This window comes from Salvelinus fontinalis, chromosome 3 (assembly GCF_029448725.1).
Source record: "Salvelinus fontinalis isolate EN_2023a chromosome 3, ASM2944872v1, whole genome shotgun sequence".
In the NCBI taxonomy this organism is placed as follows: domain Eukaryota; kingdom Metazoa; phylum Chordata; class Actinopteri; order Salmoniformes; family Salmonidae; genus Salvelinus; species Salvelinus fontinalis.
This window is the reverse complement of record NC_074667.1, coordinates 1,088,374-1,114,068: the sequence shown is the minus strand read 5'-3', so window position 1 is coordinate 1,114,068 and position 25,695 is coordinate 1,088,374. Positions and strand designations below refer to the sequence as shown.

The 25,695-nt window shown below is 46.5% G+C and overlaps 1 protein-coding gene across 2 annotated transcripts in view; it reads left to right on the top strand.

The window, feature by feature from the left end:
- Positions 1-25,695, top strand: part of LOC129835584 (noelin-2-like) — a 74,120-nt gene that overhangs the window by 27,702 nt on the left and 20,723 nt on the right. For both annotated transcript variants that reach the window (XM_055901292.1, XM_055901287.1), the window contains exons 4-5: positions 14,120-14,339; positions 14,968-15,074. In XM_055901292.1, the coding sequence (XP_055757267.1) occupies positions 14,120-14,339; positions 14,968-15,074 (327 nt within the window). The remainder of the gene's footprint in view (positions 1-14,119; positions 14,340-14,967; positions 15,075-25,695) is intronic.

Sequence of the window (25,695 nt, the reverse complement as noted above, 5' to 3'; positions counted from 1 at the left end):
TAGAATGTTTGTATAAAACCTTCACCTGACGTTGCAACAACGTTCATAGAACACATTTATTCTGTTCTTTAAAGGTTCCCAGAATGTTTCATTAGGTTTGTGTGTGTGTGTGTGTGTGTGTGTGTGTGTGTGTGTGTGTGTGTGTGTGTGTGTGTGTGTGTGTGTGTGTGTGTGTGTGTGTGTGTGTGTGTGTGTGTGTGTGCGGGGACATCACAAAAGATACAGTATGTTCTCTCTATGTTCCCAAAACACACTTGTGGAATTATGTGTTTCCATGTGTTTCCATATTTTGTGACGTCCCCACAACGTTCCCACCAGACTGTTCCCTTAACCTTATGAAACTTTCTGGGAACGTTTAAACAACAGATGAAATGTCTTATAGGAGCGTTCTTGTAACATCATGAAAATGATCTATACATGTTTTATACAAACATTCCATAATCATCTCCACGAATGGACAATATTTGTGTTATGAGAACATTCACAGAACCAAATGTTGGTTTGCTGGGAAAACATGACTGGTACATTGTGTTATTACACTACCTGGAAACCCAATGAGAACATTCACAGAACCAAATGTTGGTTTGCTGGGAAAACATGACGGGTACATTGTGTTATTACACTACCTGGAAACCCAATGAGAACATTCACAGAACCAAATGTTGGTTTGCTGGGAAAACATGACGGGTACTTTGTGTTATTACACTACCTGGAAACCTAATGAGAACATTCACAGAACCAAATGTTGGTTTGCTGGGAAAACATGACGGGTACATTGTGTTATTACACTACCTGGAAACCCAATGAGAACATTCACAGAACCAAATGTTGGTTTGCTGGGAAAACATGGCGGGTACATTGTGTTATTACACTACCTGGAAACCCAATGAGAACACGGTGGTTGTTACAGATGTTGTGAAACCTGGACTGCAGTCCAAATACGTCCACCTCAGCCCTCGCGCGTAGCCCCTTTCCCTTGGGGGAATCACCATGGAAACCAGATGCAGTTTGATTGTCATCTCAGGTGGAGGTCCAGTTCACTAACGTTAACCCATCGGCCTGGTGGATTTAGAGGGAGCGATTAAAGAACTATGATCATTTGTGCAAACTGTAGTCACGTGTCATTACTCCGGTGGCCGCAAAGTGTCATATTTAATCAACAAAAGCTGCATTATCAGGCTTCGTCTCGTATTGAGGACCCTATAAAACGTAGCTAGCTTCATAAACATATTTTGGGGAATTCTGAAATATATTGGAATAAATGACCAGACTATAAAACTAGCTAGCCTGCTCTGGGTAACTGTAGCTAACTATCTACCTGACATTTGTTTGTTTCTTTCAAAATCTTTCAAAATACAAAAATCATCCCCGAATGATGCACTTTGCATCATCCTGTATGATGATGATGCATTAAACATCATATGATGCAAAATCCATCATACGGGGATGATTTCTGTATTTTGAAAGTTACATATCTTGAAACTTGATTGCTGACAAGAAATACATTTTGGGACTATGTCAACAATAGACCAATGAAACAAATACCAAAAGATAGTTTTGGGGTGTAATTTTCATTGAAGGGAAAATAGAAAGTAGGGGCCATTGGTCGGGGTGGATGGGTTGACGTATAACTCAAACGTCTAGCAACCCAAAGGTTGTGAGTTCGAATCTCATCACAGACAACTTTAGCATTTTAGATAATTAGCAACTTTTCAACTACTAGCAACTACTTAGGATGTTAGCTAACTTCTCCCCTAACCATAACCTTAAAGGGTTGATTAAGGTTAGGGTTAGGGGAAGGGTTAGCTAAAAGGGTTAAGGTTATGGTTAGGAGAAGGGTTAGCTAGAAGGGTTAAGGTTATGGTTAGGGGAAGGGTTAGCTAAAAGGGTTAAGGTTAGGGTTAGGGGAAGGGTTAGCTAAACGGGTTAAGGTTATGGTTAGGGGAGGGGTTAGCTAAACGGGTTAAGGTTAGGTTTAGGGGAGAAGTTAGCTAAAAGGGTTAAGGTTAGGGTCAGGGGAAGGGTTAGCTTAAAGGGTTAACCTCTAACAAGCCTCTACCCCGGATCCGGGAGCATTCCCCCCCCCCCCACACACTGATTAGCATCGCTAGCATAGCGTCACAATTAAATAGTAGCATCTAAATATCATTAAATCACAAGTCCAAGACACCTAATGAAAGATACAGATCTTGTGAATAAAGTCACCATTTTAGATTTTTAAAATGTTTTACAGGGAAGACAAAATATGTAAATCTATTAGCTAACCATGTTAGCAAAAGACACCCTTTTTCTTTGTCCACCATTTTCTCTCAACACCAGTAGCTATCACCAATTCGGCTAAACTAAGATATTGATAGCCACTAACCAAGAAAAACCTCATCAGATGACAGTCTGATAACATATTTATGGTATAGGATAGGTTTTGTTAGAAAAATTTGCATATTTCAGGTATAAATCATAGTTTGCCATTGCAGCCAGCATCACAAATCTCACCAAAGCTCCTAGAATTACTACAGACAGCAACCTGTATTACCAATTTACTCATCATAAAACATTTCTTAAAAATACACAGCACATAGCAATGGACAGACACAGATCTTGTGAATTCAGACAACATTTCAGATTTTCTAAGTGTTTTACGGCGAAAACACAATAAATCGTTATATTAGCATACCACATACGCAAACGTTACCCGAGCACTGATTCTAGCCAAAGAGAGCGATATCATATCATCGCCAAAATATATTAATTTTTTCACTAACCTTCTCAGAATTCTTTAGATGACACTCCTGTAACATCATATTACAACATACATATACAGTTTGTTCGAAAATGTGCATATTTAGCCATAAAAAAACGTGGTTATACAATGAAAATAGTAGCAAAACAAGCCTGGAAATGTCGGTCGCCATCTTTGAGTGATCTAGTTTAATCAATAGCTAATCATACACTTGAATAAAAAATACAGGGTTGACAGGAATCGAAAGACAAATTAGTTCTAATGCAATCGCTGATTTACATTTTTTAAATTATCCTTACTTTTCAATACAGGTTGCGCCAAGCGAAGCTATACAAAACAAGATGGCGGCGTAAGCTTTAACATTTTTCGACAGAAACACGATTTATCATCATAAATTGTTCTTACTGTGAGCTGTTCTTCCATCAGAATCTTGGGCAAAGAATCCTTTCTTGGGTCTAATCTTCTTTTGGTCGAAAGATGTCCACTTGTCCGTCGAAATGCCCACTAACGTACGACCGGGAGCCCGAAATGTGCCCAGCGCGTCAAAGTGCACGACAAAGCAATGCCTCAAAATCGCACTAAAAGGATATAAATTGCTATACAACGGTTCAAATTAACTACCTTATGATGCTGTTAACACCTATAATGGGTGAAAACATGACCGGAGAAATATTACTGGCTACACTAATGCTTGGAAAAAGAGCAGGGCGGTGTCCACCGCGCGTCCGGCGCAGCTGGAAAAGAGTTCCTACCTACAGGTTTTTTTCTTTTATAGTGGCTGTGATTGCGCAATCGATACCATTCAAAGCGTCATCACGTAAAGGCATCCAGGGGAAGACGTAAGCAGTGTCCGTATCCTCATAGCATTTACAGTGGCCTTTAAACTGACTTCAGATCAGGGGCCAAAGTGTGTGAAATCTGACTCCATGTCAGGGAAATTGCTGTAGAATGAGTTATGTTCCACTCAGAGACAAAATTCCAACGGCTATAGAAACTAGAGAGTGTTTTCTATCCAATAATAGTAATAATATGCATATTGTACGATCAAGAATTGAGTAGGAAGCCGTTTCATCTGTAGAGACAATTATGCTAATTTGAAACAGCACCCCCTATAGTCGCAAGATTAACCTAACACTTACATTTAACCCTAACCGTAATAACCCTTAAAACCTACATTTAACCCCATCCTTAACCTTTTAACGTAACACCTACATTTAACCATAACCTTAACCTCTAGCCTAGCTAATGTTAGCCACCAAGCCACCTAGCTAGAATTCATAAGATATCATACATTTTTCTAATTTGTAGCATATAGTACGTTTTGCAAATTTGTAACATATTGTATGTTTATCAAATTTATAACATATAATACGAATTGTCCTTCGTAACATCCACAAACTATTACATACCATATGAAACGTAACATACCATACGAAACGTAACATACCATACGAAACGTAACATATCATACGAAACGTAACATATCATACGAAACGTAACATATCATACAAAACGTAACATACCATACGAAACGTAACATATCATACGAAACATAACATACCATACGAAACGTAACATACCATACGAAACGTAACATACCATACGAAATGTAACATACCATACGAAACGTAACATACCATACGAAACGTAACATATCATACGAAACGTAACATACCATACGAAACGTAACATACCATACGAAACGTAACATACCCTACGAAACGTAACATACCATACGAAACGAAACATATCATACGAAACGTAACATACCACACGAAACGTAACATACCATACGAAACGTAACATATCATACGAAACGTAACATACCATACGAAACGTAACATATCATACGAAACGTAACATACCATAGGAAACGTAACATATCATACGAAACATAACATACTATACTGAATAGAGTGATTCGGATTTACATACAGAATAATACTAAATGCTCTGAGACCAGGTTGGGGAGAGAGAAAGAGGGGAAGGAAGAGGAGGGAGAAGAGATGAGAGATCTGGAGGGCTGGAGTGAGAGAATGTCAGAGAGAAAGAGAGATCTAATGCTTTTCAATGTTTTTGCTGAGGAGAACTGAAGGGCAGATAGAGAGAGAGCGAGAGAGAGAGAGAGAGAGAGAGAGAGAGAGAGAGAGAGAGAGAGAGATGAATTTAATAGAGGGAGCATTAGAGTGATAAAGAGAGTGAGAGATTAGAGCGAGAGAGAGAAGAGAGGGTTGGAGAGGTAGTTGAAGAAGAGAAGATAGCAGGAGAGGGATTATCCACCAAACGCTGTTTTACTGACAGCAAGGTATGGCCTTTAACTGTGTGTGTGTGTGTGTGTGTGTGTGTGTGTGTGTGTGTGTGTGTGTGTGTGTGTGTGTGTGTGTGTGTGTGTGTGTGTGTGTGTGTGTGTGTGTGTGTGTGTGTGTGTGTGTGTGTGTGTGTGTGTGTGGGGGTTCTCCTGGGGTGATGATATCTTCACCTAATGTTGTCCATCTTTCTCTCTCTCCAACCCTCTTTCTCTCTCTCTCTATCCCTCTTTCTCTCTCTCCAACCCTCTTTCTCTCTCTCCAACCCTCTTTCTCTCTCTCAAACCCTCTTTCTCTCTCCAACCCTCTTTCTCTCTCTCTATCCCTCTTTCTCTCTCTCCATCCCTCTTTCTCTCTCTCCATCCCTCTTTCTCTCTCTCTATCCATCTTTCTCTCTCCCCAACCCTCTTTATCTCTCTCCATCCCTCTTTCTCTCTCTCCATCCCTCTTTCTCTCTCTCCAACCCTCTTTCTCTCTGTCTATCCCTCTTTCTCTCTCTCCGACCCTCTTTCTCTCTCTCCATCCCTCTTTCTCTCTCTCCAACCATCTTTCTCTCTCTCCATCCCTCTTTCTCTCTCTCCATCCCTCTTTCTTTCTCTCCATCCCTCTTTCTCTCTCTACAACCCTCTTTCTCTCTCTCTATCCCTCTTTCTCTCTCTCCAACCCTCTTTCTCTCTCTCTCTAACCCTCTTTCTCTCTCTCCAACCCTCTTTCTCTCTCTCCATTTCAGTGGGGATTTTAGCATGTATATCTTGGTGGGGCAATACATAAATAATGTTAGATACATGCCAGCAAAGCCACTACACAACACAACACTAAACAATACATTCATTGCACTATAATGGTGACAAACTGTGCCCATAAACTGTTAGGGCCTCTACATGAAGCTGTCAGGAGAGCTTTCTTTTATAGCACCATGTAGTGAACCTTTACCACTGCTACACCTGCCTAGTTAAATATAGGCTCAATAAAATAAATAAATATAAATATCAGCGCAGCCTTGTCTGGCAGCGAAACAGTTCGTTCAGCCTCATTTATTGCCTTTAAAAACAACAACAGCTGATATGGTTGACTTGCGTAAACAAATGTGGTTTCTATTGACAATTGAGATGTACAAACTATGGCATAAGGGGACGACAAGCGGATAAGAGGCGATCCGTAATTTAAATTAAGACATTAATGAGTGAGCTAGGACGGACGTAGTCAATATAACTATTTGTTCAGCTCATTTGAAATGTACAGCGACAGAATTCAGAACATGGGCCGTTCTAACAGTATTCTCCCTGTACACCAAGTCAGAACTGTAGTATAAATAAAGGGGGCATATAAGCAGACAGTGAAAGCTGTTACAATATTCAATGATTACATTTGTCACGATCGTGTGGAGGATTGATGGACCAAAACGCAGCTTTAGGAAAATAAGCCATCTTCTTTTATTTTAAAAGATGACGAAAAATAAACACGAAACACTTAATACAAACTATACAAAACAACAAACGATCGTGAAGCTAATAAACGTCGTGTGCACACACACACAGGCTACAAACGTTCTGACATAGACAATTACCCACAACCAATGAGAGCCCATGGCTACCCTAAATAAGGCTCCCAATCAGAGACAACCGAAATCAGCTGTCTCTAATTGGGAACTCATTCAGGTAACCATAGACTCTCCTAGACCACTAAACATACATAGACAACACTAGACACATGTACTCCACACAAACCCATATACTATACAACAACCCCTTTACCATAAAAAACACCCAAAACCAACAAAACACAAACATTCCCCATGTCACACCCTGACCTAACTAAAATAATAAAGAAAACAAAGAATACTAAGGCCAGGGCGTGACATAACCCCCCCCTTAAGGTGCGAACTCCGGGCGCACCATTACACAGTCTAGGGGAGGGTCTGGGTGGGCTTCCATCCACGGTGGCGGCTCCGGCTCTGGTCGTGGTCCCCACGTCACCACAGTCCCTAACCACCTCCTTAGCTTCCTCAAAATGACCCCTCTCCACATTAACCCCATTGCATTAAGGGGCAGTTCCGGACTAAGGGGCAGCTCCGGACTAAGGGGCAGTACCAGGGTAAGGGGCAGTACCAGGGTAAGGGGCAGTTCCGAACTAAGGGGCAGTACCAGGGTAAGGGACAGCCCCAGGATAAGGGGCAGTACCAGGATAAGGGGCAGCTCCGGACTGAGGAACGGCAGCTCCGGACTGAGGGACTGCAGCTCCGGACTGAGGGACTGCAGCTCCGGACTGAGGGACGGCCGATGGCTGGCTGACGGATCTGGCTGCTCATGGCTAGCTGACGGATCTGGCTGCTCATGGCTAGCTGACGGATCTGGCTGCTCATGGCTAGCTGACGGATCTGGCTGCTCATGGCTAGCTGACGGATCTGGCTGCTCATGGCTAGCTGACGGATCTGGCTGCTCAAGGCTGGCTGACGGATCTGGCTGCTCATGGCTGGCTGACGGATCTGGCTGCTCATGGCTGGCTGACGGATCTGGCTGCTCATGGCTGGCTGACGGATCTGGCTGCTCATGGCTGGCTGACGGATCTGGCTGCTCATGGCTGGCTGACGGATCTGGCTGCTCATGGCTGGCTGACGGATCTGGCTGCTCATGGCTGGCTGACGGATCTGGCTGCTCATGGCTAGCTGACGGATCTGGCTGCTCATGGCTAGCTGACGGATCTGGCTGCTCATGGCTAGCTGACGGATCTGGCTGCTCTTGGCTAGCTGACGGATCTGGCTGCTCATGGCTGGCTGACTGATCTGGCAGATCCTGTCTGGTTGGCGGCTCTGGCAGATCCTGTCTGGTTGGCGGCTCTGGCAGATCCTGTCTGGTTGGCGGCTCTGGCAGCTCCTGTCTGACGGACGGCTCTAGCGGCTCCTGTCTGGCTGGCGGCTCTAGCGGCTCCTGTCTGGCGGACGGCTCAGTAGGCTCATGGCAGACGGGCGGCTTTGCAGGCTCATGGCAGACGGGCGGCTTTGCAGGCTCATGGCAGACGGGCGGCTCAGATGGCGCTGGGGAGACGGATGGCTCAGATGGCGCTGGGGAGACGGATGGCTCAGATGGCGCTGGGGAGACGGGCAGTTCAGTCATCCCCGTGCAGACGGCAGACTCCTGCCGGCTGAGGCGCACTGTAGGCCTGGTGCGTGGTGCCGGGACTGGTGGCACCGGGCTGGGGACACGCATCTCAGGGCTAGTGCGGGGAGAAGGAACAGGGCATACTGGACCCTGGAGACGCACATTAGGCCTAGTGCGTGGTGCCGGAACTGGTGGTACCGGGCTAGGGACACGCATCTCAAGGCTAGTGCGGGGAGCAACAACAGGGCACACTGGACTCTCAAGGCGTACTATAGGCCTTGTGCGTGGTACCGGTACTGGTGGTACCGGGCTGAGGACCCACACATCAGGGCGAGTACGGGGAGAAGGAACAGTGCGTACAGGACTCTGGAGACACAGAGGGCTTGGTGCGTGGTGTAGGCACTGGTGGTAATGTGCTGGAGACACGCACCACAGGGCTAGTACGTGGAGGAAGAACAGGGCTCTGGAGACACCCAGGAAGCTTGATGCGTGGTGTAGGCACTGGTGGTAATGGGCTGGAAACACGCACCTCAAAGCTAGTGCGGGGAGCAGGAACAGTGCGTAAAGGGCTCTGGGGACGCACCTTAGACCTAGTGCTTGGTGCCGGAACTAGTGGTACAGGGCTGGGGACATGCATCTCAGGATGAGTGCAAAAAGTAGGAACAGGACACACCGGGTTGTGAAGGTGTACTGGAGACCTGGTGTGTATAGCCGGCATCAAATGTTCCGGAATTTTAACACAAGTTTCAGGCTGAGTACGAGGAACTGACACAGGTGGCATCGGACAGCTAATACGCTCCTCAGGGAGAATGCATTGCATACTCTGCCAAACCAACAGCTCTCTCTCTTCACTCTCCTCCAATTTCGTCAACAACTCTTCGAATGTCTCATAATCTCCCCTTCGTTCACTCTCCTCCAATCTGTCCAATAACTCCTCGACCCACTCAGACTCACCCCTCAACTTCGCCGACTGCTCCAAGTGCCCCCCTCCAAAAAAATTTTTGTGCTGTCTCTTGGGCTTCCTCCCGTGTCGCCGTGCTGCCTCCATCTCTGCCTTGGGGCAGTGATATTCCCCTGGCTGTGACCAGGGTCCTCTCCCGTCTAGAATTTCCTCCCACGTCCAGGAGTCTTGACATTGCTGCTGTTGCTTTGTTTTCCGCTGCTTGGTCCGATGGTGGGTAATTCTGTCACGATCGTGTGGAGGATTGATGGACCAAAACGCAGCTTTAGGAAAATAAGCCATCTTCTTTTATTTTAAAAGATGACGAAAAATAAACACGAAACACTTAATACAAACTATACAAAACAACAAACGATCGTGAAGCTAATAAACGTCGTGTGCACACACACACAGGCTACAAACGTTCTGACATAGACAATTACCCACAACCAATGAGAGCCCATGGCTACCCTAAATAAGGCTCCCAATCAGAGACAACCGAAATCAGCTGTCTCTAATTGGGAACTCATTCAGGTAACCATAGACTCTCCTAGACCACTAAACATACATAGACAACACTAGACACATGTACTCCACACAAACCCATATACTATACAACAACCCCTTTACCATAAAAAACACCCAAAACCAACAAAACACAAACATTCCCCATGTCACACCCTGACCTAACTAAAATAATAAAGAAAACAAAGAATACTAAGGCCAGGGCGTGACAACATTTCTCTAAAACAGGCTATAGGCTACATGTACACCACCAAGTCAGAACAGAAGGCTATGTTATGAGGGGGAAAGGGACCAAATTATTAGGGTGAGACACATGGGCTACTAACATCTTACTTCACAACATATACTTAGTATTACTTTCTTAGCTACAGTATATCATATCTCCCTGGCATATTACATAATTTATGGACTCAACGTGTTGTTTGTATTTATTTATTTTTTATTTCATCTTTACTTAACTGGGCAAGTCAGTTAAGAACAAATTCTTATTTTCAATGACGGCCTACCAAAAGGCAAAAGGCCTCCTGCGGGGACGGGGGCTGGGATTAAAAATAAATAAAATATAAATATAGGACAAAACACACATCACGACAAGAGAGACAACACAACACTACATAAAGAGAGATCTAAGACAACAACATAGCAAGGCAGCAACACATGACAACACAGCATGGTAGCAACACAACATGACAACAACATGGTAGCAACGCAACGTGGTAGCAGCACAAAACAGGGTACAAACATTATTGGGCGCAGACAACAGCACAAAGGGCAAGAAGATAGAGACAACAATACATCACGCAAAGCAGCCACAACTGTCAGTAAGTGTCCATGATTGAGTCTTTAAATGAAGAGATTGAGATAAAACTGTCCAGTTTGAGTGTTTGTTGCAGCTCGTTCCAGTCGCTAGCTGCAGCAAACTGAAAAGATGAGCGACCCAGGGATGTGTGTGCTCTGGGGACCTTTAACAGAATGTGACTGTCAGAATGGGTGTTGTATGTGGAGAATGAGGGCTGCAGTAGATATTTCAGATAGAGGGGAGTGAGGCCTAAGAGGGTTTTATAAATAAGCATCAACCAGTGGGTCTTGCGACGGGTATACAGAGACGACCAGTTTACAGAGGAGTATAGAGTGCAAAATGTGTCCTATAAGGAGCATTGGTTGCAAATCTGATGGTCGAATGGTAAAGAACATCTAGCCACTCGAGAGCACCCTTACCTGCTGATCTATAAATTATTTTTTATTTTTTATTTTTTTATTTTACCTTTATTTAACCAGGTAGGCCAGTTGAGAACAAGTTCTCATTTACAACGGCGACCTGGCCAAGATAAAGCAAAGCAGTGTGACACAAACAACACAGAGTTACACATGAGATAAGCAAACGTACAGTCAATAACACAATAGAAAAGTCTATGTACAGTGTATGCAAATGTAATAAGATTGGGGAGGTAATTAGCAATTAAACACTGGAGTGATAGATGTGCAGAAGATGAATGTGCAAGTAGAGATACTGGGGTGCAAAGGAGCAAAGGAGGAAATAACAATATGGGGATGAGGTAGTTGGATGTGCTATTTACAGATGGGCTATGTACAGGTGCAATGATCGGTAAGCTGCTCTGACAGCTGATGCTTAAATTTAGTGAGGGAGATATAAGCTGTGGTGATTTTTGCAATTCGTTCCAATCATTTGCAGCAGAGAACTGGAAGGAAAGGCGGCCAAAGTAGGAGTTGGCTTTGGGGGTGACCAGTGAAAGATACCTGCTGGAACGCGTGCTACGGGTGAGTGTTGCTATGGTGACCAGTGAGCTGAGATAAGGCGGGGCTTTACCTAACAAAGACTAATAGATGACCTGGAGCCAGTGGGTTTGGCGACGAATATGAAGCGAGGGCCAGCCAACGAGAGCATACAGTTTGCAGTGGTTGGTAGTATATGGGGCTTTGGTGACAAAACGGATGGCACTGTGATAGACTGCATCCAATTTGCTGAGCAGTGTTGGAGGCTATTTTGTAAATGACATCGCCAAAGTCAAGGATCAGTAGGATAGTCAGTTTTACAAGGGTATGTTTGGCAGCATGAATGAAGGATGCTTTGTTGCGAAATCTCTTATCGATGGCGGTTATGATATCGTTTAGGACCTTTAGCGTGGCTGAGGTGCACCCATGACCAGCTCGGAAACCAGAATGCATAACGGAAAAGGTATGGTGGGATTCTAAATGGTCGGTGATCTGTTTGTTAACTTGGCTTTCGAAGACTTTAGAAAGGCAGGGTAGGATATAAATAGATATATCCTACCCTGTAACAGCTTGGGTTTAGAGTGTCACCCCCTTTGAAAAGGGGGATGACCGCGGCAGCTTAACAATCTTTAGGGATCTCAGAAGATACTAAAGAGAGGTTGAACAGGCTAGTGATAGGGGTTGCAACAATTGCGGCGGATCATTTTAGAAAGAAATTGTCCAGATTGTCTAGCCCGGCTGATTTATAGTGGTCCAGATTCTGCAGCTCTTTCAGAACATCAGCTATCTGGATTTGGGTGAAGGAGAAATGGGGAGGCTCGGGCAAGTTGCTGTGGGGGGTGCAGAGCTGTTGACCAGGGTAGTGGAAAGCATGGCCAGCCGTAGAAAAATGCTTATTGAAATGTTTGATTATCATAGATTTATCGGTGGTGACAGTGTTTCCTAGCCTCAGTGCAGTGGGCAGCTGGGAGGAGGTGCTCTTATTCTCCATGGACTTTACAGTGTCCCAGAGCCTTTTGGAGTTTGTGTTACAGGATGCAAATTTCTGTTTCATGAAGCTAGCCTTTGCTTTCCTAACTGCCTGTGTATAATGGTTCCTAACTTCCCTGAAAAGTTGCATAAAGGGGCTACTCGATGCTAATGCTGTACGCCACCATTTTGTTTTGTGCTGGTCATCGGCAGTCAGGTTGGAGTGAACCAAGGGCTATATCTGTTCTTAGTTCTACATTTTTTGAATTCGGGCATGCTTATTTAAGATGGTGAGGAAAGCACTTTTAAAGAATAACCAGGCGTCCTCTACTGACGGAATGAGGTCAATATCCTTCCAGGATACCCGGGCCAGGTTGATTAGAAAGGCCTGCTCGCTGAAGTGTTTTAGGGAGCGTTTGACAGTGATGAGGGGTGGTCGTTTGACCGAGGACCCATTACGGATGCAGGCAATGAGGCAGTGATTGCTGAGATCCTGGTTGAAGGTGTATTTAGAGGGCAGGTTGGTCAGGATGATATCTATGAGGGTGCCCGTGTTTACAGATTTAGTGTTGTACCTGGTAGGTTCCATGATAATTTGTGTGAGATTGAGGGCATCTAGCTTAGATTGTAGGACGGCCGGGTTGTTAAGCATATCCCAGTTTAGGTCACCTAACAGTACAAACTCTGAAGATAGATGGGGGGCAATCAGTTTGCGTATGGTGTCTAGGGCACAGCTGGGGGCTGAGGGGGGTCAATAACAACAGTGAGAGACTTTTTTCTGGAAAGGTGGATTTTTAAAAGTAGAAGCTGGAACTGTTTGGGCACAGACCTGTATAGTATGACAGAACTCTGCAGGCTGTTTCTGAAGAAGATCGCAACTCCACCCCCTTTGGCAGTTCTATCTTGGTGGAAAATGTTGTAGTTGGGGAGGAACATTTCAGAATTTTTGGTGGCCTTCCTAAGCCAGGATTCAGACACGGCTAGGACATCAGGGTTGGCGGAGTGTGCTAAAGCAGTGAATAAAACAAACTTAGGGAGGAGGCTTCTAATGTTAACATGCATGAAACCAAGGCTTTTACGGTTACAGAAGTCAACAAATGTTAGCGCCTGGGGAATAGGAGTGGAACTGGGGGCTGCAGGGCCTGGGTTAACTTCTACATCACCAGAGGAACAGAGGAGGAGTAAGATAAGGGTACGGCTAAAGGCTATAAGAACTGGTTGTCTAGTGTGTTGGGGACAGAGAATAACGGGAGCATATTTCTGGGTGTGATAGAATAGATTCAAGGCATAATGTACAGACAAGGATATGGTAGGATGTGAGTACAGTGGAGGTAAACCTAGGCATTGAGTGACGATGAGAGAGGTTTCGTCTCAGGAGGGACAAGTGAAGCCAGGTGAGGTCTCTGCATGTGTGTGGGGTGGGACGAAAGAGCTATCTAAGGCATTTTGTCTGTGTCTCCGTAATCTAGCGTGTCTCCGTAATCTAGTATAGGTAGGATGGTCTCCTCTTTCTCTCCTTCTCATCTCCCTCTCCTCTCCTTTCCTCTCCTCTATCTCTCATTTCCTCTCCTCTCCTCTCCTCTCCTCTCCTCTCCTCTCCTCTCCTCTCCTCTCCTCTCTTCTCTTCTCTTCTCTTCTCTTCTCCTCTCCTCTCCTCTCCTCTCCTCTCATCTCCTTCTCCTCTCCTCTCCTCTATCTCTCCTCTCCTTCTCATCTCCCTCTTCTCTATATCTCCTTCTCCTCTCCTCTATCTCTCCTTCTCCTCTCCTCTCCTTCTCATCCTCCTCTCCTCTCCTCCATCCTTTAGGAGTTGAAGGGTCAGATGTCTCAGCTGCGCCCCCTGTTGTCGGTGATTGACCAGTACAGGTTAGACCTCCAGACCCTGGCCGTGCTCCGAGGGGAAGTCCTTAACCTGTCAATCATCCTGACAGCCATTCAGGAGGAGGTGGGGGCCTACGACTATGAAGAACTTCAACAGAGAGTGCTACTGCTGGAGACTAGGCTGCACGCCTGTATGAACAAACTGGGTAGGAGGAGAGGCGGGGAATGTGTGTGTTTTTGTGTCTCCCAGGCTGTGTGTATATATAGTGACCTGTCTGTGTCTCCCATGCTGTGTGTATATATAGTAACCTGTCTGTGTCTCCCAGGCTGTGTGTATATATAGTGACCTGTCTGTGTCTCCCATGCTGTGTGTATATATAGCGACCTGTCTGTGTCTCCCATGCTGTGTGTATATATAGTGACCTGTCTGTGTCTCCCATGCTGTGTGTATATATAGTGACCTGTCTGTGTCTCCCAGGCTGTGTGTATATATAGTGACCTGTCTGTGTCTCCCAGGCTGTGTGTATATATAGTGACCTGTCTGTGTCTCAAAAGCGTGTGTGTGTGTGTGTGTGTGTGTGTGTGTGTGTGTGTGTGTGTGTGTGTGTGTGTGTGTGTGTGTGTGTGTGTGTGTGTGTGTGTGTGTGTGTGTGTGTGTGTGTGTGTGTGTGTGTGTGTGTGTGTGTGTGTGTGTGTTACCAGGTTGTGTGTATATATAGTGACCTGTGTGTGTGTGTCTCCCAGGCTGTGTGTATATATAGTGACCTGTGTGTGCGTGTGTGTCTCCCAGGCTGTGTGTATAAATAGTGACCTGTGTGTGTGTGTGTCTCCCAGGCTGTGGGAGATTAACAGGGGTGAGCATCCCTATCACTGTTAGAGCATCGGGTTCCCGCTTCGGATCCTGGATGACTGACGCCATGATACCCAGCTCCGACAGCAGGGTGAGTGGGGGTGTCCAGGTGACAGGTGATGTCAGAAAGACTTAGTATCCGCTGAGACGTTCACTTGAACCTCTCTCTCTCTGTTGGACCTTCTCAATATCATCTTCTCTTTTTCTCTCTCTCTTCTTCTTCTCTCACACATAGTTCTTCTTCTCTCTCTCTTCTTCTTCTCTCACACATAGTTCTTCTTCTTCTCTCTCCTTCTTCTCTCACACATAGTTCTTCTTCTCTCTCTCTTCTTCTTCTCTCACACATAGTTATTCTTCTTCTCTCTCTTCTTCTTCTCTCACACATAGTTCTTCTTCTCTCTCTTCTTCTTCTCTCACACACATAGTTCTTCTTCTTCTCTCTTCTTCTTCTCACACACATAGTTCTTCTTCTTCTCTCTCTCTTCTTCTTCTCTCACACATAGTTCTTCTTCTTCTCTCTCTCCTTCTCACACACATAGTTCTTCTTCTTCTCTCTCTCTTCTTCTTCTCTCACACAGTTCTTCTCTCTCTTCTTCTTCTCTCACACATAGTTCTTCTTCTCTCACACATAGTTCTTCTTTCCCTCTCTTCTTCTTCTCTCACGCATAGTTCTTCTTCTCTCTCTCCATCTCATATCAGCCTCTCTCTCCTCCTTGCTCTCTCTCTTTCTCTCAAATCGATTTCAATTTCAATTCATTTCAATTCAAGGGGCTTTATTGGCATGGGAAACATATGATAATATTGCCAAAGAAAAGTGAAATATATTATAAAGAAAAGTGAAATAAACAATACAAAATGTAGAGTAAACATTAGACTCACAAAGGTTACAAAAGAATAAAGACATTACAAATGTCATATTATGTCTATATACAGTGTTGTAATGATGTGTAAATAGTTAAAGTACAAAAGGGAAAATAAATAAACATAAATATGGGTTGTATTTACAATGGTGTTTGTTCTTCACTGGTTGCCCTTTTCTTGTGGCAACAGGTCACAAATATTGCTGCTTTGAGGGCACCATGTGGTATTTCACCCAGTAGATATGAGAGTTTATCAAAATTGGAATTGTTTTCAACTTCCTTGTGGGTCTGTGTAATCTGAGGGAAATATGTGTCTCTAATATGGTCATACATTGGGCAGGAGGTTAGGAAGTGCAGCTCAGTTTCCACCTCATTTTGTGGGCAGTGAGCACATACGTAACCTTTATTTAATCTTTAACCAAAAGGTTGCGAGATCGAATCCCCGAGCTGACAAGGTAAAAATATGTTGTTCTGCCCCTGAACAAGGCAGTTAACCCAGTAGGCCGTCATTGAAAATAAGAATTTGTTCTTAACTGACTTGCCTAGTTAAATAAAGGTAAAATAAAATGTTTCAATAAATGTAACTAGTCAAGTCAGTTAAGAACAAATTCTTATTTACAATGATGGCCTACCGGGGAACAGTGGGTTAACTGACTTGTTCAGGGGCAGAACGACAGATTTTTACCTTCAATCCAGCAACCTTTCAGTTACTTGTCCAACGCTCTATCCACTAGGCTACCTGCATAGCCTGTTTTCTTTTGAGAGCCAGGTCTGCCTACCACGGCCTTTCTCAATAGCAAGGCTATGCTCACTGAGTTTGTACACAGTCAAAGCTTTCCTTAAGTTTGGGTCAATCACAGTGGTCAGGTATTCTGCCACTGTGTACTCTGTTTATGGACAAATAGCATTCCAGTTTTCTCAGTTTTTTTGTAAATTCTTTCCATTGTGTCAAGTAATTCTCTTTTTGTTTTCTCATGATTTGGTTGCGTCTAATTGTGTTGCTGTCCTGGGGCTCTATGGGGTCTGTTTGTGTTTGTGTTTGTGAACAGAGCCCCAGGACCAGCTTGCTTAGAGGACTCTTCTCCAGGTTCATCTCTCTGTAGGTGATGGCTTTGTTATGGAAGGTTTGGGAATTGCTTCCTTTTATGTGGTTGTAGAATTTAACGTCTCTTTTCTGGATTTTGATAATTAGCAGGTATCGGCCTAATTCTGCTCTGCGTACATTATTCGATGTTTTACGTTGTACGCAGAGGATATCTTTGCTGAATTCTGCATGCAGTCTGAATTTGGTGTTTGTCCCATTTTGTGAAGTCTTGGCTGGTGAGCGGACCCCAGACCTCGCAACCATAAAGAGCAATGGGTCCTATAACTGACTCACGTATTTTTAGACACATCCTAATTGGTATGTTGAATTTTATGTTCCTTTTGATGGCATAGAAGGCCCTTCTTGCCTTGTCTCTCAGATCGTTCACAGCTTTGTTGAAGTTACCTGTGGCGCTGATGTTTATGCCGAGGCATGTATAGTTTTTTGTGTGCTCTAGGGCAACGATGTCTAGACGGAATTTGTATTTTTTTGGAACACCATTATTTTTGTCTTACTGAGATTTATTGTCAGGGCCCAGGTCTGTCAGAATCTGTGCAGAATATCTAGGTGCTGATTTAGGCACTCCTTGTCTCTCTCTCTCTCTCTCTCTGTCTCTCTCTGTCTCAGGGGAATGTATCTGAAGCGGGTTGTCAGGGCGACTGTCTCCCGGTTGCCAGGTGTGATTACATTGGCATGGTAACCCACGTCTGTTCACCATTAGACCCTCTCCTTGGAGACGTGAGGGGTCTATATACGGCAACGGTATCCCACTTACCGTATCCCGTGACAGCCGACCCTGTAACCCAGTTACAACTGTTGCCATTGTTATCTTATCCCGGTTACAGGTTCACGTTGTGTAACAGTTATATATAGCAGCACATCCATTAGAGAGAGAGAGAAAGATTTTAAAAATACTTTTATTGGCCCAAATAGTTACCTCATTATTAACACACAACTTTATTTCATTTTAACAGACTATAAAGATAGAACCAAGCCCCCCTCCTCGTCCTCGCAGAACCAAGCCCCCCTCCTCGTCCTCGCAGATAGAACCCCCATGACGTCCCAGACCGCCGGAGAATCCCCCAGGCCGTTCACCAGCCCCACATATACATGCTCCAGTTTCAGATGACAAGGAATGAATGGTTGGTTCTTAGATTGCTCTCCTTCCTCTCCTCTCTCAGTGTTCTCTCTCTCCATGCAGTGACAGGAAGCTAGTTTTACATGGTACATTTCCCCTCTCTGTCTGGCACCATTGTAGCTGACCAGAGAGAGCGGGAACGAGAAAGGAAAGGGGGATACCTAGTCCGTTGTATAACTGAATGCATTCAACTGAAATGTGTCTTCCGCTTGTAAACCCAACCCCTCTGAATCATAGACAGAGGGAGAAAAGAGAGAGAGATTAGGGATGGAGAGAGAGAGACTAAGGGAGAGACAGAGAGAGAGAGAGAAAGAGAGAGAGGCAATTTCAACGATTTATTGTCATGGGAAACATATGTTAACATATGTTAACATCTAATTCGTCTGTTTCTATGTTCAGCCTGATATGGTTCTCAATCAGAGACAGCTGTCAATCGTTGTCCCTGATTGAGAATGCTTTCGAATCCCCCGTTACTCAAATTTGTCTCCACTTTGTGGATTGGGGTAATCAGTCCTTAGTTCCAAATATTGGGGAAGATGCCAGAGCCAATGATGTTGTTAAAGAGTTTAAGTATAGCCAATAAAAGTTTGTGGTCTGTATATTTGATCATTTCATTGAGGACACCATCAACACCGCAGGCCTTTTGGGTTGGAGGGTTTATATTTTGTCCTGTAGTTCATTCAAGGTAACTGGAGAATCCAGTGGGTTCTGGTGGACTTTAATAGTTGATTCTAATATTTGTATTTGATCATGTATATGTTTTTGCTGTTTGTTCTTTGTTATAGAGCCAAAAAGATTGGAGAAGTGGTTTACCCATACATCTCCATTTTAGATAGATAATTCTTCGTGTTGTTGTTTGTTTAGTGTTTTCCAATTTTCCCAGAAATGGTTAGAGTCTATGGATTCTTCAATTACATTGAGCGGATTTCTGACGTGCTGTTCCTTCTTTTTCCGTAGTGTATTTCTGTATTGTTCTAGTGATTCACCACAGTGAAGGGATAGAATCAGGTTTTCTGGGTCTCTATGTTTTTGGTTGGACAGGTTTCTCAATTTCTTTCATCAAACCATTTGTCCTTATTGTTCCATTTCTTCAGTTTTCTGTTTGAAATGTTTAGATTTGATAGAGAAGTCTCTCTCTCTCTCTCTCTCTCTCTCTCCCCCTCTCTCTCTCTCTCTCTCTCGGTCTGTTCTCTCTCTCTCTCTCGGTCTGTTCTCTCTCTCTCTCTCTTGCACTCTTTCTCTCTCTCAATTCAATTCAAGGGGCCATGGGAAACATATGTTTACGTTGCCAAAGCAAGTGAAGTGGATATAGAAAAGTTAAATAACAATAAAAAGTGAACAATAAACACCTTATTAGTCAGGCATTCTGTTGGACGGCGCACTCGGGTCCTATCTCCCAAAGCCCTGAGAACCCTTATAGAACACACACACACACACACACACACACACACACACACACACAGACACAGACACAGACACAGACACACACACACACACACACACACACACACACACACACACACACACACACACACACACACACACACACACACACACACACACACACACACACACACACACACAATCTCAAGAGTCAACATTCATTCTGGTAATTGACCATTGACGATACCGTCTATATCAGTGGTCACTACCCTTTTCTGAGTCAAGATCACTTTGAGACTAAATGCAAAATCCCAGATGTTTTTTTTTAACATGACTTAAAACGTAATCGTCTTATGCAACATTAACCTATTCTAAGCACTACTGCAGTAACTAGGTTTGTGCAGTAGGCTATAGGGCCAATACATTGTCACTACATATTGGCTTTGCTTGAATTGCCCTGCTAATACATTGTTGTTCAGACCCTTTTTCAAAAAACATTTCATCACACCGGTACTAGATCAGTTGTTGTTTTATTAGTTGTGAGGCACAGCTGAGTGAGCATACATTTAAATAATTGGCTTTTTTATTTGTATTTATTTTGACTGGGCTGATGGTGCCTCCATCTGAGGGTCAGTCTCAGCAGAGGGAGAGAGCAGCAGACTGAGGGTCAGTCTCAGCAGAGGGAGAGAGAGCAGCAGACTGAGGGTCAGTCTCAGCAGTGGGAGAGAGCAGCAGACTGAGGGTCAGTCTCAGCAGAGGGAGAGAGAGCAGCAGACTGAGGGTCAGTCTCAGCAGTGGGAGAGAGCAGCAGACTGAGGGTCAGTCTCAGCAGAGGGAGAGAGAGCAGCAGACTGAGGGTCAGTCTCAGCAGAGGGAGAGAGAGCAGCAGACTGAGGGTCAGTCTCAGCAGAGGGAGAGAGCAGCAGACTGAGGGTCAGTCTCAGCAGAGGGAGAGAGCAGCAGACTGAGGGTCAGTCTCAGCAGTGGGAGAGAGCAGCAGACTGAGGGTCAGTCTCAGCAGAGGGAGAGAGCAGCAGACTGAGGGTCAGTCTCAGCAGAGGGAGAGAGAGCAGCAGACTGAGGGTCAGTCTCAGCAGAGGGAGAGAGCAGCAGACTGAGGGTCCGTCTCAGCAGAGGGAGAGAGCAGCAGAGGGAGAGAGCAGCAGACTGAGGGTCAGTCTCAGCAGAGGGAGAGAGCAGCAGAGGGAGAGAGCAGCAGACTGAGGGTCAGTCTCAGCAGAGGGAGAGAGCAGCAGACTGAGGGTCAGTCTCAGCGGAGGGAGAGAGCAGCAGACTGAGGGTCCGTCTCAGCAGAGGGAGAGAGCAGCAGACTGACGGTCCGTCTCAGCGGAGGGAGAGAGAGCAGCAGACTGAGGGTCCGTCTCAGCGGAGGGAGAGAGCAGCAGACTGAGGGTCTGTCTCAGCGGAGGGAGAGAGCAGCAGACTGAGGGTCCGTCTCAGCGGAGGGAGAGAGCAGCAGACTGAGGGTCTGTCTCAGCGGAGGGAGAGAGCAGCAGACTGAGGGTCAGTCTCAGCAGAGGGAGAGAGCAGCAGACTGAGGGTCAGTCTCAGCAGAGGGAGTGAGCAGCAGACTGAGGGTCAGTCTCAGCGGAGGGAGAGAGAGCAGCAGACTGAGGGTCAGTCTCAGCGGAGGGAGAGAGAGCAGCAGACTGAGAGTCAGTCTCAGCAGAGGGAGAGAGCAGCAGAGGGAGAGAGCAGCAGACTGAGGGTCAGTCTCAGCAGAGGGAGAGAGCAGCAGACTGAGGGTCAGTCTCAGAAGAGGGAGAGAGCAGCAGACTGAGGGTCAGTCTCAGCAGAGGGAGAGAGCAGCAGACTGAGGGTCAGTCTCAGCGGAGGGAGAGAGCAGCAGACTGAGGGTCCGTCTCAGCAGAGGGAGAGAGCAGCAGACTGAGGGTCAGTCTCAGCAGAGGGAGAGAGAGCAGCAGACTGAGGGTCAGTCTCAGCAGAGGGAGAGAGAGCAGCAGACTGAGGGTCAGTCTCAGCAGAGTGAGAGAGAGCAGCAGACTGAGGGTCAGTCTCAGCAGAGGGAGAGAGCAGCAGACTGAGGGTCAGTCTCAGCAGAGGGATAGAGCAGCAGACTGAGGGTCAGTCTCAGCAGTGGGAGAGAGCAGCAGACTGAGGGTCAGTCTCAGCAGAGGGAGAGAGCAGCAGACTGACGGTCCGTCTCAGCAGAGGGAGAGAGCAGCAGACTGAGGGTCCGCCTCTTAACACCCCTCCGCTCTCCCTTTCCTCCACTGACACCGACCATAAAGGGACACCGTGTTCCATCTGACGGCGAAACTGGAGTCGCACCACATTATTACTGCCTCAGGCACACAATCATGTTGTTACTCCTATGAACAGAGAAAGAGGTCTATATCACCACTGGTCTATATCACCACTGGTCTATATCACCACTGGTCTATATCAGCCCTGTGACCACTGGTCTATATCACCACTGGTCTATATCACCACTGGTCTATATCAGCCCTGTGACCACTGGTCTATATCAGCCCTGTGACCACTGGTCTATATCAGCCCTGTGACCACTGGTCTATATCAGCCCTGTGACCACTAGTCTATATCAGCCCGGTGACCACTGGTCTATATCAGCCCTGTGACCACTGGTCTATATCAGCCCTGTGACCACTGGTCTATATCAGCCCTGTTACCACTGGTCTATATCAGCCCTGTTACCACTGGTCTATATCAGCCCTGTGACCACTGGTCTATATCAGCCCTGTGACCACTGGTCTATATCAGCCCTGTGACCACTGGTCTATATCAGCCCTGTGACCACTGGTCTATATCAGCCCTGTGACCACTGGTCTATATCAGCCCTGTGACCACTGGTCTATATCAGCCCTGTGACCACTGGTCTATATCAGCCCTGTGACCACTGGTCTATATCAGCCCTGTGACCACTGGTCTATATCAGCCCTGTGACCCCTGGTCTATATCACCACTGGTCTATATCAGCCCTGTGACCACTGGTCTATATCAGCCCTGTGACCACTGGTCTATATCAGCCCTGTGACCCCTGGTCTATATCACCACTGGTCTATATCAGCCCTGTGACCACTGGTCTATATCAGCCCTGTTACCACTGGTCTATATCAGCCCTGTGACCACTGGTCTATATCAGCCCTGTGACCCCTGGTCTATATCAGCCCTGTTACCACTGGTCTATATCAGCCCTGTGACCACTGGTCTATATCAGCCCTGTGACCACTGGTCTAGATCAGCCCTGTTACCACTGGTCTATATCAGCCCTGTGACCACTGGTCTATATCAGCCCTGTAACCACTGGTCTATATCAGCCCTGTGACCACTGGTCTATATCAGCCCTGTGACCACTGGTCTATACATACATGTATACACTCTTACATACCGGTATAGATGTATCCACAGTATGTAATGATATCGACAGTGTGTCTGTGGTTTAGTGATGTGTTTAATGCAGGGCTCATCTGGGAAAGAGGTCTCAGCATGAATCCCTGGCTAAATAACACACACACAGAGACCCACACACCTCCATGTCACTGTCATTTCCCCTCGGTCTCCATGACTACGGTCACATTGCAGCACCACGGCTTGGCATTTATGAATTTGTCTTCAGCCTGCGTGTGTGCGTGTTTCAGTAGGTAATTGAGACCGTAAGGCATTCCTACTATTGATTAATGATGCATTATGGAATACGTAGTCCTTACACACAAACACACTCAGGCTATATCAATTACACACACACCTGAACAGGGACAGAGGGGGAGGAGATAACTGGGGAGGAGAGGACAGGGGAGGAGATAACTGGGGAGGAGAGGACAGGGGAGGAGAGTAATGGGGAGGAGAGGACAGGGGAGGAGAGGACAGGGGAGGAGAAGACAGGGGAGGAGATAACTGGGGAGGAGAGGACAGGGGAGGAGAGTACTGGGGAGGAGAGGACTGGGGAGGAGAGGACAGGGGAGGAGAGGACAGGGGAGGAGAGAACTGGGGAGGAGAGGACAGGGGAGGAGAGGACAATGGAGGAGAGAACTGGGGAGGAGAGGACAGGGGAGGAGAGGACAGGGGAGGAGAGGACTGGGGAGGAGAGGACAGGGGAGGAGAGGACAGGGGAGGAGAGAAACTGGGGAGGAGAGAACAGGGGAGGAGAGGACAATGGAGGAGAGAACTGGGGAGGAGAGGACAGGGGAGGAGAGAACTGGGGAGGAGATAACAGGGGAGTAGAGGACAGGGGAGGAGAGAACTGGGGAGGAGAGGACAGGGGAGGAGAGGACAGGGGAGGAGAGGACTGGGGAGGAGAGAACTGGGGAGGAGAGAACTGGGGAGGATAGGACAGGGTAGGAGAGTACAGGGGAGGAGAGGACAGGGGAGGAGAGGACAGGGGAGGAGAGAACTGGGGAGGAGAGAATAGGTGTAGGAGAGGACAGGGGAGGAGAGGACAATGGAGGAGAGGACAGGGGAGGAGAGAACTGGGGAGGAGAGAACTGGGGAGGAGAAAACTGGGGAGAAGAGGACAGGGGACGAGAGGACAATGGAGGAGAGAACAGGGGAGGAGAGGACAGGGGAGAAGAGAACTGGGGAGGAGAGAACTGGGGAGAAGAGAACTGGGGAGGAGAGAACTGGGGAGGAGAGAACAGGGGAGGAGAGGACAGGGGAGGAGAGAACAGGGGAAGAGAGGACAGGGGAGGAGAGAACAGGGGAGGAAAGGACAGGGGAGGAGAGAACAGGGGAGGAGAGAACTTGGGAGGAGAGGACAGGGGAGGAGAGGACAGGGGAGGAGAGGACAGGGGAGGAGAGGACAATGGAGGAGAGAACAGGGGAGGAGAGGACAGGGGAGGAGAGGACAGGGGAGGAGAGGACAATGGAGGAGTGAACAGGGGAGGAGAGGACAGGGGAGGAGAGGACAGGGGAGGAGAGAACTGGGGAGGAGAGGACAATGGAGGAGAGAACAGGGGAGGAGAGGACAGGGGAGGAGAGAACTTGGGAGGAGAGAACAGGGGAGGAGAGAACAGGGGAGGAGAGGACTTGGGAGGAGAGAACTGGGGAGGAGAGAACTGGGGAGGAGAGGACATCCCTCTCTCTTCTCATCCCTCTCTTCTCCTCCCTCTCTCTTCTCATCCTTCTCAAACTCTTCCTTCTCTCTTCTCATCCCTCTCTCTTCTCCTCCCTCTCTCTTCTTATCCTTCTCAAACTCTTCCTTCTCTCTTATCCTCCCTCTCTCTTCTCATCCTTCTCTCTTCTCATCCTTCTCTCTTCTCATCCCTCTCTCTTCTTCTTCCTCTCTCCTCTCATCCTTCTCAATTCTCATCCCTCTCTCTCTCTCGCTCTTCTCATCCCTCTCTCTTCTCATCCTTCTAACTCCTCATCCCTCTCTCTTCTCATCCTTCTAACTCCTCGTCCTTCTCTCTTCTCATCTCTCTCTCTCTCTCTCTCTCTCTCTCTCTCTCTCTCTCTTTATAGTGCTAATTCCATCAACCTCTTTTCTCTCCTTTATGTGTATAATGAGCTTCTCTTAAACCAAACCTCTCTCCCTCCCTCCTCTCGTTCCCTCCCCTTCTATCACTCCTTTCATCTTTGTCTCCTTATTTCAACTTTAGGTAATTAAACCTCATTCCTGTCTCTTTTCCTTGTTCTTCTGCTCCGACATACTGTTCTTCTTGTTTCCTCTTCTCTCTCTGTTTTTCTGTCTATGTATTCCTCTCTGGTTTTTCCTTCAATTTCCTCTCTTCTCCTTTTCCAACCATCCCCACCCCCATTTACCCTCCACATCTCTTCTTAACCTCCCCCTCCCCATATACCCTCCACATCTCATCTTACCATCCACCTCCCCATATACCCTCCACATCTCTTCTTACCATCCCCTCCCCATATACCCTCCACATCTCTTCTTACCATCCCCTCCCCATGTACCCTCCACATCTCTTCTTACCATCCCCCTCCCAATATACCCTCCACATCTCTTCTTACCGTCCCCCTCCCCATGTACCCTCCACATCTCTTCTTACCGTCCCCCTCCCCATACACCCTCCACATCTCTTCTTACCATCCCCTCCCCATACACCCTCCACATCTCTTCTTACCACCCCCCTCCCCCATATACCCTCCACATCTCTCCCCATATACCCTCCTCATCTCTCCCATTATACCCTCCACATCTATCCCCGTATACCCTCCACATCTCTCCCCGTATACCCTCCACATCTCTCCCCATTTACCCTCCACATCTCTCCCCATATACCCTCCACAT